Below are 17592 nucleotides of genomic sequence, written 5' to 3'. Positions count from 1 at the left end.
TGATCGAGACTTTTCACAGTTTGACTTGGTGATTTGGCAGTACGTAACACTCTTTGTTCGCTTGGGGAAAATGTACGGCTAGAATGGATCCACCAGTGCTTTGTAGAACTTTGACGTAACATTCGGTCTTTCCCGATTTCCGTGAACTGAAGGTCCAACTGGTGGAGTAATCAGCCGTTTTCCACCATTCTCTTCTGAGATTCCTTCGTGCCAACCTCGACTGATGGTGTGCATTAATTCAGATAGTTTTTGGAAGCATGCATGTAGGTGTTCATATTTTACATTCCAAACGTGCACAACCACCTGTTGAAAACCTCCATTTAAAACTAGAAGGGCACTCGGTGGAGTGCACACCTCCGCCAGGCTGAACTGCTTATGTTTTGTAGCCCATTGATAGGCCGGTTCTAGATTCAGACCTGAACCAAAATCGAATCTGCTTGTTCTTGTCACATACCCGATACATCCAACAAGTTTTGTCATTATCCGTCTGCGACTTCTTTGAAATATGCTGGCTGACAGACGTAAAAACATAACCTCGATCCAACTTTGGTATCGGAGGTAATGAGTACAAGTACTTTCCTGCCAGAAATGTTCCCCCAATGCTGGTCGCTTTGTACTCGATGTGCGGGCCGTGATTGGGGTTAATTGGCCCAAACGTGAACTGCAGACATCCAAATCCAAGCTCTCCTTACCTTGCTTACTTTCCTTGTCTGATTCATCAAGAGGGCCATGTATGAATGGCACTTTCCTATCTAATCCCCATGTCAACTATATTGAGCATGTACACCACTGGTCAAAAGTTTTAGAACACCTCAATTTTTCTAGTTTTTATTGAAATTTACGCAGCTTAATGTCCAGTGAATAACCTTAAGTGGTACACAGGTAAGCAGTAAACTGCACGAGGTTAAAAAAAAAAGTTTAGGTTAGCAAAAACGGGAAAATAATGTAAATTGCACAGTTATATTGTAAAAAAGGCCTTCTTCAGGGAACAAGTAATGGGTTAACAACTTACAGCTGTTCTGCAGCAATGCAAGTAAATTAAGCCTTGAAAGTTGATGCAAACAATTCCTACAGGTGTCCCAACCTCTGCTGATTACTTGATTACAAACCCCCTGTCTGTATAAAAGCAGTATTGGAACAGACTGTTATTACACCCTCTGAGGCATTATTTGGACAATATTGCACTGCAGGAAGTAGTATATTGGAAACTGGAGAAAACTCTGACAGGAAGAGGTCTGGCAGACCCAAAGCCACAACAGAATCAGAAGATAAGTTTCTGAGAGTCAACAGCTTGCGTGATAGGTGGCTCACAGGACAAAAGCTTCAAGCACAGCTTAACACTGGTCGAAGTAAGCAAGTCTCAGTTTCAAATGTGAAGAGACGACTTCGAGGTGCAGGTTTGAGAGGTTGAGTGGCAGTAAGAAAGCCATTGCTAAGATGGCAAAATAAGAAAAAGAGGCTTGCTTGGGCCATGAAGCACCGCCAGTGGACTACTGAAGACTGGAAGAAGGTCTTATGGACCGACGAATCAAGATTTGAAATCTTTGGTTCATCACGCAGGGTTTTTGTACGCCGTTGAGTAGGCGAAATGATGGTTCTTCAGTGTGTGACACCAACTGTCAAACATGGAGGAGGAAGCGTGATGGTCTGGGGCTCTTTTGCTGGATCCATATTCGGTGACATGCACAGAGTGACTGGCACCCTGAACCAAAAGGGGTACTACAGCATTTTGCAGCGCCATGCAATACCCTCTGGTAGACGCCTAGTTGGTCAGGGGTTCATCCTACAGCAAGATAATGACCCTAAACACACCTCCAGGCTATGTCAAAACTACCTTCGAGGAAAAGAACAAGACGGTAGGCTTCAAATCATGGAATGGCCAGCACAGTCTCCAGACTTAAACCCCATCGAGCTGGTTTGGGATGAACTGGAAAGAAGGGTGAAAGCAAAGCAACCTACAAGTGCAACACATTTGTGGGAACTTCTGCAACAGTGTTGGGAAGAACTTCCCGAACAATATTTGATTTCCATTGTAGAAAGAATGCCACAGGTGTGTTCGGCGGTTATATCTGCAAAAGGTGGCTACTTTGCTGAGTCAAAAATTTAAATTAAATTTTGTTAAACAAAATGATTCTATGATTTCTTTTTTATCTTCAATTGTTTATTTGTTCTATCCTTAATTTCAGAGTACATTGAGACATTAAACTGTTAAACTGCGTAAATTTCAACAAAAACTGGAAAAATTGAGGTGTTCTAAAACTTTTGACCGGTAGTGTATATTGCTCTCAAGGAGTACATATAATAAATGGGCAATACCCCTGGCGTTCACCTGGTAGAATAAACAGTATACTACACTGACTAAAGGCATTTTAAACCAATTTCAATAGTTTCTAGAAGACAGGGCAGCATGTAGAATCATACTAACAGAATCATAAGACTTTAAACAAACAAACAAAAACCACTTATTTTGGGGGGTAACCCCTACCCACTCACCCCCCCCCCTCCCATCCTGTATACCTCCTCAGACCTCAATTTGTCTAATGCCTTGAACAAGCATTGGTACATCACAGGTGATGAAGGTTGTGGTGAAGTTTCATTGAAATTGTGTGGTTTCAGAGAAAAGAGCAAATACCTATTTTGGGGGGCAACTCCCCAGTGGACCCCTCACGGCCCGATTTTTTTTTTTATGCCGTGAACAAACTTTAGTCTCAACACAACAAATATAATTTGTGCCAAATTTAGTCGCAATCCCATCAGCGGTTTCGGAGAAGAAGTTTCAAGTGTTTACGGATGGACTGACAGATGGACAACGCGCCATCGCATAAGCTCCCCTGAACCTCGTTCCAGGTGAGCTAAAAACAGGACAACAACTTCACTCTGATGGGTCCCTGTTTACAAAAAATATTCTAACCACCACAAACAGACCAACCACGCTAAAGTAATATTTTTGCGCAGACTCCCCCTCCAATGGAAATATTCCAAACGGCAATGGATGGAGGGAGCACTGAATCCTTCTTTGTCTGTCACTTTAGTGTGGATCTTATCAAATACTTTCTACAAACCTAGATTTTCCAAATCTATACTGCATTATCTTTTCTATCGAACTCGCTATCTTTTCAAAAAGGTCGATGCTCCTTTTAACCACTCACTTATTGATGCACACGCTGACTAACTGGTATAAATGCTGGGTACAAAGTTGAAATGTTGGCATTCTGATGCAACTCGAAGCCATGATCCCAACTTCTCACTGGAATATGAATAAACAGGCTCCAATGTGAGCTCTCGCTAATCAATGTAAGCTCTCGGAACCAGGTAATCACTCTCAATCATTATAAGCTCTGATTTCCATCATGAAAAATAAGCCTGAGGCCTTGCTACATATTAATTCCTAGCTGTGATGTCAAGGCCAAGTTTCCAAGGTGTGAAAACATTTTGCTACCTCGGAGACATGCTGAATGGAGAAGGTGGATCAGACTCGGCAACGGTTGCTCGAGTGAGATGTGCATGGAAGAAGTTTCGGGAACTGAGTGGCGTGCTGATGATGAGGGGAGTGTCGTTGAAGCTGAAGGGAAAGGTGTATGCTGCATGTGTGAGAAGTGTTATGATTTATGGGAGCGAGACATGGGTAATGAACGTAGAGCAGCAACGAAGGCTGGAAAGGGTGGAAATGTGAATGGTTCGACGGATGTGCGGAGTATCGTTGAGAGAGAGGAAGACAAATGATGAATTGCGAAAGATGATGGGAATAGAGCCTGTGATTGATGCTGTGAAGAGGAACAGGTTGAGATGGTTTGGTCATGTGTTGAGGAAGGATGAAAGTGACTGGTTGAGAAGAGTGGTGGAAATGAATGTAGAAGGAAGCAGAGGACGGGGAAGACCGACAAAGACTTGGCTAAAGATGGTGGAAGAAGAAATGCGGGCAAGGGGGTTAACAAGGAGAGATGCAGAAAATAGGGCAAAATGGAGAAGATTGTCATGGGGACCGCAAGGCTAACCCCCACTCTAGCAGGGAAAATGGCCTTTTAAAATGCATGTTGTTGTTGTTGTGATGTCAAGGCCTTTCATGTGATATGAAGTACTGTGCTCCAGTATTCACAAGAAAAAAAAAAAAGCTTTGCACAGGATGCACAATCATACAAGAGCATCTGTAGGATTCTGATAGGCTCACAGTAGTTGACAAGGATGGGGTGACATTTGACATGTCAAATTAGAATTTTTTTTTTCAATTTATTTTTTGACAATTTGACAAATTGTTTTTGAGAAATTTGACAAAATTTTCAAATTTTCAATTTTTTTTCAAATTGTTTCCAAAAAAATTTCTGATTTCAAATTTTTGACAAATTGACATTTTTTCAAATTTGACATTTGATGGGGTCACAGTTGACAAGGTGTGCATTGCGGTGCATTTCGCCCCTCACTAGTTTTTCAACCCGAACAGTGTTTGCTTATGCTATTGGATATGGATTCACTGCAGCCGTTGGTACCTGACTTGCCGTCGAATGGAATAATGAAATTTGTGGACATAAAAATAAAATGCTTTACTTTACCCTTTAAATCTGTCCATTTTTTTTCAGAACAGAAATTACTCCCTTGTTCGAATGAAAGAATATAACCTCCATGTGACCAAAAAAGTTCACAATGTGTTAAACAACATGTTTATTTGTCATTGTCGATGTGGGTTACGCCTCATGAATTTCTCACGAGTGTTCAATTTTTACTTGGAAGTGTCCTCGTTTTAGTCTGGAGTACGTGGAAGTGTCCTTGTTTTAGTCTGGAGTTTTACTTGGAAGTGTCCTCGTTTTAGTCTGGAGATTTACTTGGAAGTGTCCTCATTTTAGTCTGGATTTTTACTTGGAAGTGTCCTCGTTTTAGTCTGGAGTTTTACTTGGAAGTGTCCTCGTTTTAGTCTGGATTTTTACTTGGAAGTGTCCCCTTTTTAGTCTGGAGTTTTACTTGGAAGTGTCCACGTTTTAGTCTGGAGTTTTACTTGGAAGTGTCCTCGTTTTAGTCTGGATTTTTACTTGGAAGTGTCCTCGTTTTAGTCTGGAGTACGTGGACGTGTCCTTGTTTTAGTCTGGAGTACGTGGAAGTGTCCTTGTTTTAGTCTGGAGTTTTACTTGGAAGTGTCCTCATTTTAGTCTGGATTTTTACTTGGAAGTGTCCTCGTTTTAGTCTGGAGTTTTACTTGGAAGTGTCCTCGTTTTAGTCTGGATTTTTACTTGGAAGTGTCCCCTTTTTAGTCTGGAGTTTCACTTGGAAGTGTCCACGTTTTAGTCTGGAGTTTTACTTGGAAGTGTCCCCTTTTTAGTCTGGAGTTTTACTTCGAAGCAGCCTCATTTTAGTCTGGAGTTTTACGTGGAAGTGTCCTTGTTTTAGTCTGGAGTTTTACTTGGAAGTGTCCTCGTTTTAGTCTGGATTTTTACTTGGAAGTGTCCCCTTTTTAGTCTGGAGTTTTACTTGGAAGTGTCCCCTTTTTAGTCTGGAGTTTTACTTCGAAGCATCCTCGTTTTAGTCTGGAGTTTTATGTGGAAGTGTCCTTGTTTTAGTCTGGAGTTTATGTGGAAGTGTCCTTGTTTTAGTCTGGAGTTTTACTTGGAAGTGTCCTCGTTTTAGTCTGGAGTTTTACTTGGAAGTGTCCTCGTTTTAGTCTGGAGTTTTACTTGGAAGTGTCCTCGTTTTAGTCTGGAGTTTTACTTGGAAGTGTCCACGTTTTAGTCTGGAGTTTTACTTGGAAGTGTCCTCGTTTTAGTCTGGATTTTTACTTGGAAGTGTCCCCTTTTTAGTCTGGAGTTTTACTTGGAAGTGTCCACGTTTTAGTCTGGAGTTTTACTTGGAAGTGTCCACGTTTTAGTCTGGAGTTTCACTTGGAAGTGTCCTCGTTTTAGTCTGGATTTTTACTTGGAAGTGTCCCCTTTTTAGTCTGGAGTTTCACTTGGAAGTGTCCACGTTTTAGTCTGGAGTTTTACTTGGAAGTGTCCTCATTTTAGTCTGGAGTTTTACGTGGAAGTGTCCTTGTTTTAGTCTGGAGTTTTACTTGGAAGTGTCCTCGTTTTAGTCTGGATTTTTACTTGGAAGTGTCCCCTTTTTAGTCTGGAGTTTTACTTGGAAGTGTCCCCTTTTTAGTCTGGAGTTTTACTTCGAAGCATCCTCGTTTTAGTCTGGAGTTTTATGTGGAAGTGTCCTCGTTTTAGTCTGGAGTTTTACTTGGAAGTGTCCTCGTTTTAGTCTGGAGTTTTACTTGGAAGTGTCCTCGTTTTAGTCTGGAGTTTTACTTGGAAGTGTCCACGTTTTAGTCTGGAGTTTTACTTGGAAGTGTCCTCATTTTAGTCTGGAGTTTTACTTGGAAGTGTCCTCGTTTTAGTCTGGAGTTTTACTTGGAATTGTCCCCTTTTTAGTCTGGATTTTTACTTGGAATTGTCCCCTTTTTGGTCTGGATTTTTAATTGGAATTGTCCCCTTTTTAGTCTGGAGTTTTACTTGGAAGTGTCCTCGTTTTAGTCGGGATTTTTACTTGGAAGTGTCCAGGTTTTAGTCTGGATTTTTACTTGGAAGTGTCCCCTTTTTAGTCTGGAGTTTTACTTGGAAGTGTCCCCTTTTTAGTTTGGCGTTTTACTTGGAAGTGTCCTCGTTTTAGTCTGGATTTTTACTTGGAATTGTCCCCTTTTTGGTCTGGATTTTTAATTGGAATTGTCCCCTTTTTAGTCTGGAGTTTTACTTGGAAGTGTCCTCGTTTTAGTCTGGAGTTTTACTTGGAAGTGTCCCCTTTTTAGTCTGGATTTTAACTTGGAAGTGTCCAGGTTTTAGTCTGGATTTTTACTTGGAAGTGTCCCCTTTTTAGTCTGGAGTTTTACTTGGAAGTGTCCAGGTTTTAGTCTGGAGTTTTACTTGGAAGTGTCCTCGTTTTAGTCTGGAGTTTTACTTGGAAGTGTCCTCGTTTTAGTCGGGATTTTTACTTGGAAGTGTCCAGGTTTTAGTCTGGAGTTTTACTTGGAAGTGTCCTCGTTTTAGTCTGGATTTTTACTTGGAAGTGTCCCCTTTTTCGTCTGAATGCTCCTGTTCTCTCATAAAATGTTGACGATCTATTTGATGCTCTTTTCAGTCTTTTGGAATCTAAAAGACCTCTTAATCGGTCTTTATGGTATAAAATAGATTCTAACAATTGAGAAAAACTATGACAGGATGTATTTTAAAATCTCCATTGAAAGACAATGTCTAGTTGCAGCTTTGTTGAACTCGATAGTTGTTGTTATCCTTTTACATTATTCATTAATCATTACACTAAATTAGTTATTTGGATAAATATATCTGCCATGCTTAAATGAACCTTTCAATAGTTTGCGTTAAAATTTGAAATGTATATGTGAATTTCCATGCGACATAAGCTGCATTACCAAATAAAAACTTTTAAGTATGAATTTTCTCTTTCCATCGTTTGACTCGGTGTCATTTTGGTCGTTCAGGAAACTGCAAGGCCTGAATGGGTTCGCCAGTGCTCTCGGTTCCTTTGTAGCACATTTCTGACATTCCATTCGATCTCTGTTCCAACTTCCGTGAACCTGAGGTCCAATTCGAGCAACGAGACATTTTCCACCATTCCCTCCTGAAGCTCCTTGCCACCACCCTGGTGAATAAACACAAAGTTGTCCAAACCGTTGACCTGGCAGCTGGGTACAATACATTTTGTGTCAACTTTCACAACATGGCCGCCAATATAGATTAGATGTAATCGAAAAGGTAACTACAACTCCAATAACGGTCTACTCCCTACACGGTGGCCTAAATTAATGCCACCTTGTGGGGTCAACCGGGGAACATTGGTCAGGCCTGAAGTTCAATTGCAGCTGATTTGGGCAGCCATTTTGAATATACTCATGGTGTGGGCAATAACTTGCCTACTCCGCGTGAAAGACACCGTGGGATACTTTACGTCCACCACCTAATATGCCATCAGACGAGACATCCTGTTTAACTTATATCGGAAGAATGGCACATTTTATGAGGCATCTCTGAAATGTGAAGCACCAATGTGATCGTTCGTTTATATTCCGGCTGAGAATCAAACCCAGATTAGGGACAGCTCAAAGGTGAGTGCGCTACCTGTGCATCATCGTGCATAGAATTATATTCCGACAATTCTATTGACAGTGTGACTTGAATTAAAGGGTGGTTCAATATAAATGGGATGAAAATATATATTTTTCCAGCTGAAAGTTAAGTGCATGTGATTGGGCACAACGATGGCATTGCAATTCAAACGAGCACACCTATCACATGTTTAGAGACACGAGAGTGATGCATTAGACCAAGTGAATGTGGAAATTGATTCGAAAAAACACTTGTGTATCTGGAGACCAAAAACTTCGTGGAAATAATTTGTTTACTTTTGGTCTAATCACTGAAAATGACATAAAATTTTCAGATTTTCAGAATGGATCAGTGAGATTTAAATAATACAGTTCAATCCTGGGTCCAAAAAGAATAGAACGTGAGCGACACTGGATGGCATTTTTCATCCAGCAAGTGTCAGGTGAGCAATCGGAAAAATCAAATACGGTACAGCACCATTGAATTGAAAGGGAATCCAAAAACAATTTTTTTTTCTGAAATCCATTTAAAATAATTAATCACGATCTAATTTGAAAAGTATTTTTTTATTTGAATTTTTTTGTTTGGCCAATCACAAAGTGTCGAAAATAGCCCGAGAATGTCGATTTTTGCCGGTGACGTCACAACATTAACTCACCTTGATCCAAATGGCGGATTGCATAGAGAAACAGTGCATACCTCGGATTCTGATTCCTCCATCATTCGTAACTCTGAAGGTTCTCGGTATGTTGAAACTGATCAGTGAGATTGTGAAGAAGCCATTGGAGACAAAATTAGTGATGGAAACGCTTTTGGAACTGTTGAAGATCCGAATCGTTTCAAACCTTGTGCGAGTGAATCAGACGAAGATGGCGTTAGTGAAGAAGAAGATGGCGGTAGTGAAGAAGAAGATGGCGGCGTGAAGAAGAAGATCGATTTAGAGAAGAAGAAGATGGCGGTTGTAAAGAGAAGATGGCGGTAGAGAAGAAGAAGATGGCGTATGAAGAAGAAGATCGGTTTAGAGAAGAAGAAGATGGCGGTTGTAAAGAAGAAGATGGCGGGGGGCGAAGAAGAAGATGGCGGTGTGATGTTCGTTGTGCAGATGAAAACGCCAGTCGAATGTTCATTACAGATTGGAAGGTTTGTTTGATAAATTTTTACAAGTTGTTAATAATCGTTTTTCACATCAAACCTAAAGGTTTTTCCGATGTTTTTTTTGAAGAAATTCATTCGAATTTGATATTCATTTCGACGGCAAATGACTCATTTTAGAGATTCTCGGCGTCGGACATCCGGGAACTTTGTCGCCCCATAATGCAATGTCCGCTCAGCAACGAACTTGAAGCACTGAATTGAAAATATATTTTTTCACAATATATTTTTAAATATATTTCATAATACATATTCATATATTTCATATATATAGAAAATACAACATATTTTCAGTTCAGTAACTTGAAGGGGACAACAAAGGGGAGAGACGCGTTTTGCGTGCACGTGCTGTAGACTTGAGTTACACTTGGTACGTTCGCAGGTTTACATGTATACGTATTTTCTTCTTCCGATATTTCTGTAATTGCAACCATTGTCAGAAGTTGCTGTATCTTCAATTGCACGACCAACTAGATGGTATTCATGGAATACTTACCCTGCGCAGTCAACTTGTTGCGAGCCAACCCTTCTGTTTTTGAACATTGTTTTTCTTTCATCAAATATGGCTGCCAGACCACGTGAGCGATGACATCATCAATTTACATTCTCTAATCTAATATAATTGTTGCATAGATCACGCTCAATAACTTTCAAACTGATCAGACTGAACGTTGTCCCTGTCGAATTATGACGTCATATTTATGGCACCATCATATTTATGAGACTGAACACACTTTTGGCCATTTACATTGTCAACCTGAAATTTATCAAACTCCAACATGGATAACTCGGCCAGTCTTGGCTCAAACATGGAAAACTGTAACTATTGCAGAGCATGAATTTTTAGTCTCTTGTCCTAATTCTTACCTGGCCGAAGTGGTTGGAAGTCAGACTGAGAGTTTGCAGCGTCGTGTTCTGGGCCAGTGCATGTGATATGGAAGTGGCTGATGTCTCTGTTAAGTTATTGGCATCCAGGCACAACTTGACCAGTGAGGAATTACCTGCTAGGGCGTCAGCAATGGCCCGGCAACCATCATCCCCGAGGTAGTTGAGCTGAAGGTCGAGTGAATGCAACATGCACGTATTGGTGAGCACCAGTGCAAGAGCATGTGCTCCGGACCTTCCAATGCGGTTATCACACAGAGTGAGACATCGCAGCTGAGCGCCTACGAGCTGAGCAATGGAACATGCTCCATGGTCCCCAATAGCGTTGTATGCCAGGTCGAGCTCTGAGAGTGACGGATGGTCTCGTAAGTGTTCAAGAAGAACATCCAATCTCTCATCAGTGAGTTGGCTCCGTCTAAGCCTGAGCACAGAAAGGGTCTTGCACATTTGCAAGGCCTTGGCGAGAGATACGCAATCACGCTCGGTGAAGGAAAATAAAGCCCACTCAAAGTTCATACCACATCGCTTAACTCCGTATGTCAAGCTGAGCTCCTGAAGACAACAAAGCTTTTCCAAAATGAGTGTGAAGTCAAAGTGATCACATGACTTCACTTGTGCCTTTCTCCAATCATCCATCCCTCTCTTGTTGCCAGAGTCAACTGTGTCTGCATTTACCACCGGAAAGTAAGAGTCCTTGATGTGTGGCAGTAGCTGTTCTATGCACAGGCGATGGACGTAGTCCCGAAAAAGAAGCACAACATCCATGACAGTCTCAAGGCTTGTAACGTTGGGCACGAATTGTTCGATGAGTTCTTTGAGATGACGCTCCATGAAGGCCTGTTTCCAACTGTTCCCATGGACCGTGATGTCGCCATTTTCCCAACGGTCGCTGAAGCAGCGCCACCAATAATCTTCATCATGCACAAACGGTGCAGTGACTGACAATGGCAGCCTAGTGGAGAGTCTGCGCAGGACCTTGGCTTTTTGCTTGTCGGCAAGCTGGTTGAGAATTGGGTTTTCTGTACAAGGAGACATGTTGTGTGTTAGGGAGCATAACGACCTGCAACCAAATAATTTTATACGGTGCACCAAATATCTTGGAAGTGGAGTAGAATCTAATAATAATAATAATAATAATAATAATTCATTTATTTTGTATAGCGCTTTTCATGAAGCCCAAAGGCGCTTTGACAGAGTGCAAAACATAATGCATAACAAAACATGAAAACAACAATTGCGAAAAGACAATCATCAATAGGGAAATATTTAAAGCAAAAGGAGGGAGAAGGAGAAGTGGTAGTCAGGGGTTAAATGCTGTGGGTTGAATGTTGAATGCAGTGCTGAACAGGTGGGTCTTGAGTGATGTTTTGAATGTGGTGAGTGAGGAGGAGTCTCTGATGGTGTGAGGTAGTGAGTTCCAGAGGGTGGGAGCAGCGATGGAGAAGGCCCTGTCCCCCCAGGATCTGAATTTGGTCCGGATGGGGGGGGGGGGGGGGTCAGGAGGTTTGTACCAGCAGAGCGGAGGTTGCGGGTGGGAGTGTGGAGAGGAGGTCAGCCAGGTAGGATGGGGCCAGGTCATGGAGGGCTTTGTAGGTCAAGAGGAGGATTTTGTACTGGATTCTCTGGGAGATGGGGAACCAGTGAAGCTTGTAAAGGACGGGGGTGATGTGGTCACGGGTCCGGGAATGGGTGAATAGACGGGCAGCGGAGTTCTGAATGTATTGGAGTTTATTGGTGATTGTTGAGGGTGAACCATAGAGGAGGCTATTGCAGTAGTCCAGACGGGAGGTGATGAAGGCGTGGATGAGGGTTTCTGCAGCCGTGGAGGAGAGGGATGAGCGGAGACAGGCGATGTTTTTCAGGTGAAAGAAGGCTGTCTTTGTGATCTGTTTAGTGTATTTGTCGAAGGAGAGGGTTTGGTCAAAGATGACGCCAAGATTCCGGATGAGAGGGGAGGTGGATACAGGGATACCGTCGATGTTGAGGGCAAAGTTATGGGTGGATTTTGTGAGCGTTTTTGGGCCAATGATGATTATTTCAGATTTATCACAGTTAAGTTTGAGGAAGTTGATTTGAAGCCAGGATTTTATTTCAGAGATGCAGTTTGTCAGGATAGAGTGGGTGTCGGTGGAGACGGACTTGGTGGAGATGAAAAGCTGGATGTCATCGGCGAAGCAGTGGAATTGGAGACCATGACGGCGGATTAAGTGACCGAGGGGGGACAGGTAAAGGATGAAGAGGAGGGGGCCAAGAACTGAACCTTGGGGGACACCTTGGGGGAGGGGAGCAGTGGGGGATTTGCAGTTATTGATGGAGATGAACTGGCGTCTGTCAGAGAGGTATGATTTAATCCAAGAGAGGGCAGTGCCGGTAACGTTAAAGGTGGATTCAAGTCGGGTGAGGAGGATGGTGTGATCGATGGTGTCAAAGGCAGGGCTGAGGTCGAGGAGGACGAGAATGTTGAGGTTGCCAGCGTCAGAGGAGAGGAGAAGGTCGTTGGTGATTTTGAGGAGAGCAGTTTCAGTACTGTGGTTGGAGCGGAATCCGGATTGGAATGTTTCATACAGGTTATTGGCAGAGAGGTGATGTTTGAGTTGAGTGGTTACAGCGCGTTCCAAAACTTTCGACAGAAAGGGTAGGTTGGAGATGGGTCTGAAGTTGTTTCGGGTGTCAGGGTTTAGACCAGGTTTTTTTAGAATGCGGGTAACAGCAGCAATTTTGAGGGATGGTGGGACGATGCCTGTAGACAGGGAGGAGTTTATTGTTGCAATGATAAGTGGAGAGAGCGCAGGGAGGGAGGCCTTGACAAAGCTGGAGGGGATGGGGTCAAGAGTGCAGGTGGCAGTTTTCATTCCTATGAGTTCAGAGAGGTCAGTAGGGGAGACCGGGGAGAATTGAGACAGGGGAAGGCAGGATAAGGGGGGGCAGGTGGTTGGAGGGGGAGCGGGTGCGGCGGTGGTCAAGCTGTTGTAGATGTTGTCAATTTTGCGTTGGAAGAAAGAAAGGAAGGAGATGCAGTTGTCTACTGTGAATGACTGGGTGGTGGTGTCCAGGGGGCGGAGGAGTTTGTTTATTGTCGAGAAGAGTGCTTTTGGGTTTCCGGAGCCAGAGTGGATAATTTGAGAGTAGTAGGCGGAGCGGGCGTGGGAGAGGGCATCTTTGTAGTGTTGTAGGTGGTCCTTGTAGGCTTGGGAGTGAACTGTGAGACCTGTTTGATTGTGGAGTCTTTCAAGTTGGCGAGCACGAGTTTTCATCAGGCGGAGTTCAGGGGTAAACCAGGGAGCAGAATGGGTGAAAGAAACTGTTTTGGTTTTTACAGGCGCAATCTGGTCAAGGCAGGAGGAGAGAGTGTGGTTGTAGTAGTCAGTGAGGTCGGAAGGGGTGTGGAGGTCAATGAAGGGAGAAGTGGACATTTTTTCAGAGAGGGTGGATGAGAATGAGGTAGGTGAAAGAGCGTTTAGCTTACGGAAGTTGATAGTGCGATAATGTCTTGGTGTTGGGGTGGGGATGTTGATGGTCATAGTGATGGCTAAGTGGTCAGAGAGCGTGAGGTCGGAGCCAGAGAGATGGTGCAAAATTAATCCAGTGGAGCAGACAAGGTCCAAAATGCGACCACGGATATGCGTAGGAAAGTTGACATGTTGAGTGAGGTTAAAGCAAGTGAGTAAATCAGTGAAGTCAGTGGTTATTGTGGAGTCAGTGGAGTCCATGTGGATATTGAAATCACCAAGGAGGAGGATTGAGGGGGAGAGGGAACATAGCTGGGTCAGAAAGTAGGAGAAGTCAGACAGGAATAATGGGTGTGGTTTGGGAGGGCGGTAGACGACAGCCATGACTGACTGCGTGCGACCAGAGAGTTTAAAAGCCAGGTGTTCAAAGGATGAGGATGAGGCGATGGGGATGAGGCTGGTCCTGATGTCTTGACGGTGGATAACGGCAATTCCACCACCTCGGCCCTCCAAGCGTGGTTTATTGACGTAGGAATATCCATTGGGTGTGGTGAGGTTGAGCGTGTAGTAGTCCAGTGGTTGTTGCCAGGTTTCGGTGAGACAGAGAAAGTCCAGTTTGTTATCCAGGATGTATTCGTTCAGGATGAGGCATTTGTTGTTGAGGGACCGGGTGTTGAACAGGGTGAGCCTGATGTTGTTTTGAACAGCGGGGATGAATTCAGGTGATTTAGCCAGGGTTCGCAGGCAGGAGGTGCGATTTTGTGCGTTGCCGTGACTAGGTGCGCTGGGACGATGAGTGGGAGTGCGCTGAGCCGACCAGAGGACGGGGATGGAGTGACCTGATTGTACATATACAAACTTACGACCGGAGCCACGGTGAATGTACCTGGGTCGTCGGAGGAGTCCATTTGATTTGATGGCAGAGATGCATGATGGGGTGGAGCGGGTATTGAGCAGAAGGAGCCTTGCGGCGGAGTACCGCAGAGCCATGCCAGGCAGGAGCGGAGAGGCGAGCACGAGGCCAAGGTTGAGGAGGTGAAACAATGGTCCCAACGCACGGGAGCAGGCCCAAGGAAACGAAGGAGACGAAGGAACCAGGTAGGTGAAGCCAGGAGCAGAGTCGGGACCAAGCAGAGGGCAGACAGGAGCAAAGAGACGATCACGAGGCCAAGGTTGATCATGGCAAAGCGGGAAATGCAGCGGCAATCAACCGCCGCCGCTACAAATCAATATCACGGCGGGAAAACCACCGCCACACCGCTGCGAAGGACACAACCCACGAGAGCGTGCCCGAGGAAACAGCGAGCAGGCGAAGGAGCCGGGTAGGCGAAGCAGGGAGCAGAGCCGGGACTATGCGGAGGGCAGACTCAATGGCCAAAAAATCCGCACGACCACCAAAAAAGCAAGCCACAGACAGTGGCCCAGTCGAAGAAGCGGCGAGCATGTGACGCCTGCGTCCTCTTCAGACCAGACCGGAAGCGGAAGCCAGAAAAGCCCTAATCCAGTTCATACTTGGACGGCCACCTCGGTGGAAGGCCAGGTTTTGCAAGGGTGGGGCAAAGGCAGGATAGCTCAGTTGTTAATGTGATTGAGTTGTCTTGCCCTGGATTTGTTCATCTTAGTGGGCCCCTTTGCCCTCCTCTCCAGAAAACAAACTTGGATTTGTGCAAAATATTGCATGACTGATTACGTGATAACATATGAAAAATGTACACGGTAAGGCATCACAAATAAATGAAGACAAAACGGTTTCCTTCTCTTATCAGTTTCAAGAGTATGCAGAGTGAAGTTAAAACAGTACAACGAGAACAATTTTTAAAGGTCTCCTTTGAATATATTCCAGAGAGAGATTGCCTAATTCAAAACATTACTCATATTTTGGGTTTACAAAAAAGAAGGAAGCAATCTTTATATTCTTATCAAAAACAGCTTAACCTTTTCATAGAAGCCAAAAAGGTTCTGCAAAGCAAGACATGTACTGTTTTTAAAATGACAGAGGAGAAAAAATCTCTTGAAGAAGTTCGCTTCAGTCACTCAAACTTTTGGGCCTCACTTTCAGCCATGATATTTCATGTGCAAACCACATTTTGAAGTTGGCTTCCAAAGCCAGTCTGGGGATTCTCCGTCACGCAAAGTCTTCCTTGGCACAGTTGAACTCTTATCCACCGAAAGGCCTTCATCCACATATTGATGGAGAGCTGCTCTCCCCTCTGGGCTGGTGCCCCCGCCTCACACATTTCTCACCTTAACGCTGTGGAGACCAAGACTTTCCAGATCATTGAAATGTCCCACGATGAAGCTGAGTCTATGGGCCTATAACTTCGCCATCACCATGAGGTCGGTGGTCTCTCTGTCTTCTCCCACCTCTTCTCTGGTCTTGCACCCTCTGCTCTTTCTGTATTCTGACCCCCTACCTCCTACCTACAGCGTGCACATGCGATTTGCCATCATCGCTTTCTGGTGAAACTCCCAAAATCTAGGGTCACCGCTCACCTCCACTCATTCGTTCCTCTTTTTCCCCGCCTGTGAAACCAACTTCCACAGTCTCTTTAATCTCATCTTTTTCTCCAGGGCTTCAAGACAGCTCATCACCACCATCTCAGATCATACCCAATCCAAAACCATGATCTTTTCTATCCCCGTTAAGCCTCCCCAAGCCCATGTCTTTCCAAGATTCCAGGTTTTCCTTCCTGAAAATTTGCTTTTGTATCCATCTTGTTCACCCCCTGTGTCCCTTAGCCCTTATTCTTCCCCACATTCCTTATTTGTAAAGGTCTCTCTCTATTTTGTCCCTCATCCCTGCTGTTGGTGTATGCCTCCCATTTTCTCTTTCAACTGCTCCTTTTGTTCTGTAACATCCTGCTTTGTTCTAGCTCCTCGACAGCTTAAAGTCCTTTTGATGACACATCCTCAAGCTCTTATCATATAAGTGCCACAGCGTTAGTATGTTGGTAAGTTAAATTGAGGAAACTCATCTCGCAATGTAATCGTGCAGTGGAGAAAAACTCACGAGCGAAATTGTCCGCAATGTGTTCGAGGCAGATGATGTGCAACGGAGGGACAGTAGCGAGCGTCCATTCGGAGTCTTCGGCAAATGTGCGTTGCACACAACAAGCGTTGTGTATTTGCTTCCCCGTTGGGAATTTCACCTGCGTTTCATTCTCTGTCATTCTGACCACAAGTTAATGAAACAAAAAATCAAAATAGTTGCCACAATCTCAGAAAATACGTGTTTCACTGGCATTCAATCTGTCCTGGACAGCATTGCTGATTGAGATATCAGTACGCAGCAATTTGCTCAATAATGCAGAAATCAAGGAAATTATCAAATACCAGGACCTCAAGAATGAAGTGAAAAGATCCTGGAAGCTGAAGAGCATCGAAATTGTACCAGTGATAATTGGAGCAACGGGAATGGTAAAGAGGAACCTAACAGGGATCTTAGACGAACATTACCCCAAAACAAACTACAGTCGGATGCTGTACGGCGCTCAATGACGATCCTGAAAAGAGCCCTTGGAACAAAACTCTGAGAACACAACTTTTCAACATAGCCCATGAATCACGATCCTTCACCGAAACGGGAGTGGATGCTTCGAGCCCTGGGAGGACTCCGTTTCACATTCTAAAACCCAAATTATGGAGATATAAACAATCAACAGCACACACACATAATAATCTATCTATAATTCCAGTAATCTCTGTCTGTACGTTTGTACGTTTGTACGTTTGTCTGTGACCGCTGTTTCTCGACAACCACGGGTCCGATATACTTTTAACTTGCCAGGTATATTGCTGGGGACCCGAGGATGTGCCTTTTCAAGGTTTCATATTAATCGGACAATTACTTACCGAGCTATGTCCAAAAAACGATTCAACCAATCAGAGAGCAGCGAACGATCGCGTGTGCCGAACGTGGCGGGCACACTCTGCCTCGGATGGCACATTTGAGAGCGTATTCATTTATTTCACGTTTGCAAACTATGTTGGCGTTAAACTATGTTTTACAACTAATAAAAACG

At 43.9% G+C, this 17592-nt stretch overlaps 1 protein-coding gene across 1 annotated transcript; it reads right to left on the bottom strand.

The window, feature by feature from the left end:
• Nucleotides 1–7455: 7455 nt before the first annotated feature.
• DRC5 (dynein regulatory complex subunit 5) lies at nt 7456–16740 on the bottom strand. Its single transcript, XM_068118070.2, has 3 exons — nt 16581–16740; nt 10104–11140; nt 7456–7620 (listed from the first exon to the last, which is right to left on the bottom strand). Exons 1-3 carry the CDS (start codon nt 16738–16740, stop codon nt 7456–7458), a joined length of 1362 nt encoding a protein of 453 aa, XP_067974171.1.
• Nucleotides 16741–17592: the final 852 nt, after the last annotated feature.

Source organism: Myxine glutinosa, chromosome 5 (genome assembly GCF_964187855.1).
Source record: "Myxine glutinosa chromosome 5, kmMyxGlut1.1, whole genome shotgun sequence".
NCBI lineage: Eukaryota > Metazoa > Chordata > Myxini > Myxiniformes > Myxinidae > Myxine > Myxine glutinosa.
The sequence above is the reverse complement of the archived record's forward strand: the minus strand, read 5'-3'. Positions and strand labels throughout refer to the sequence as shown.

Coding starts and splice junctions, on each gene's coding strand:
- DRC5 (XM_068118070.2), bottom strand. CDS start 16,740: ATGACAGAGAATGAAACGCAGGTGAAATTCCCAACGGGGAAGCAAATA. Junction 11,141..16,580: donor CATTGCGGACAATTTCGCTC/GTGAGTTTTTCT, acceptor CTCCTTGTACAG/AAAACCCAATTCTCAACCAG. Junction 7,621..10,103: donor CTTCCAACCACTTCGGCCAG/GTAAGAATTAGG, acceptor TTTATTCACCAG/GGTGGTGGCAAGGAGCTTCA.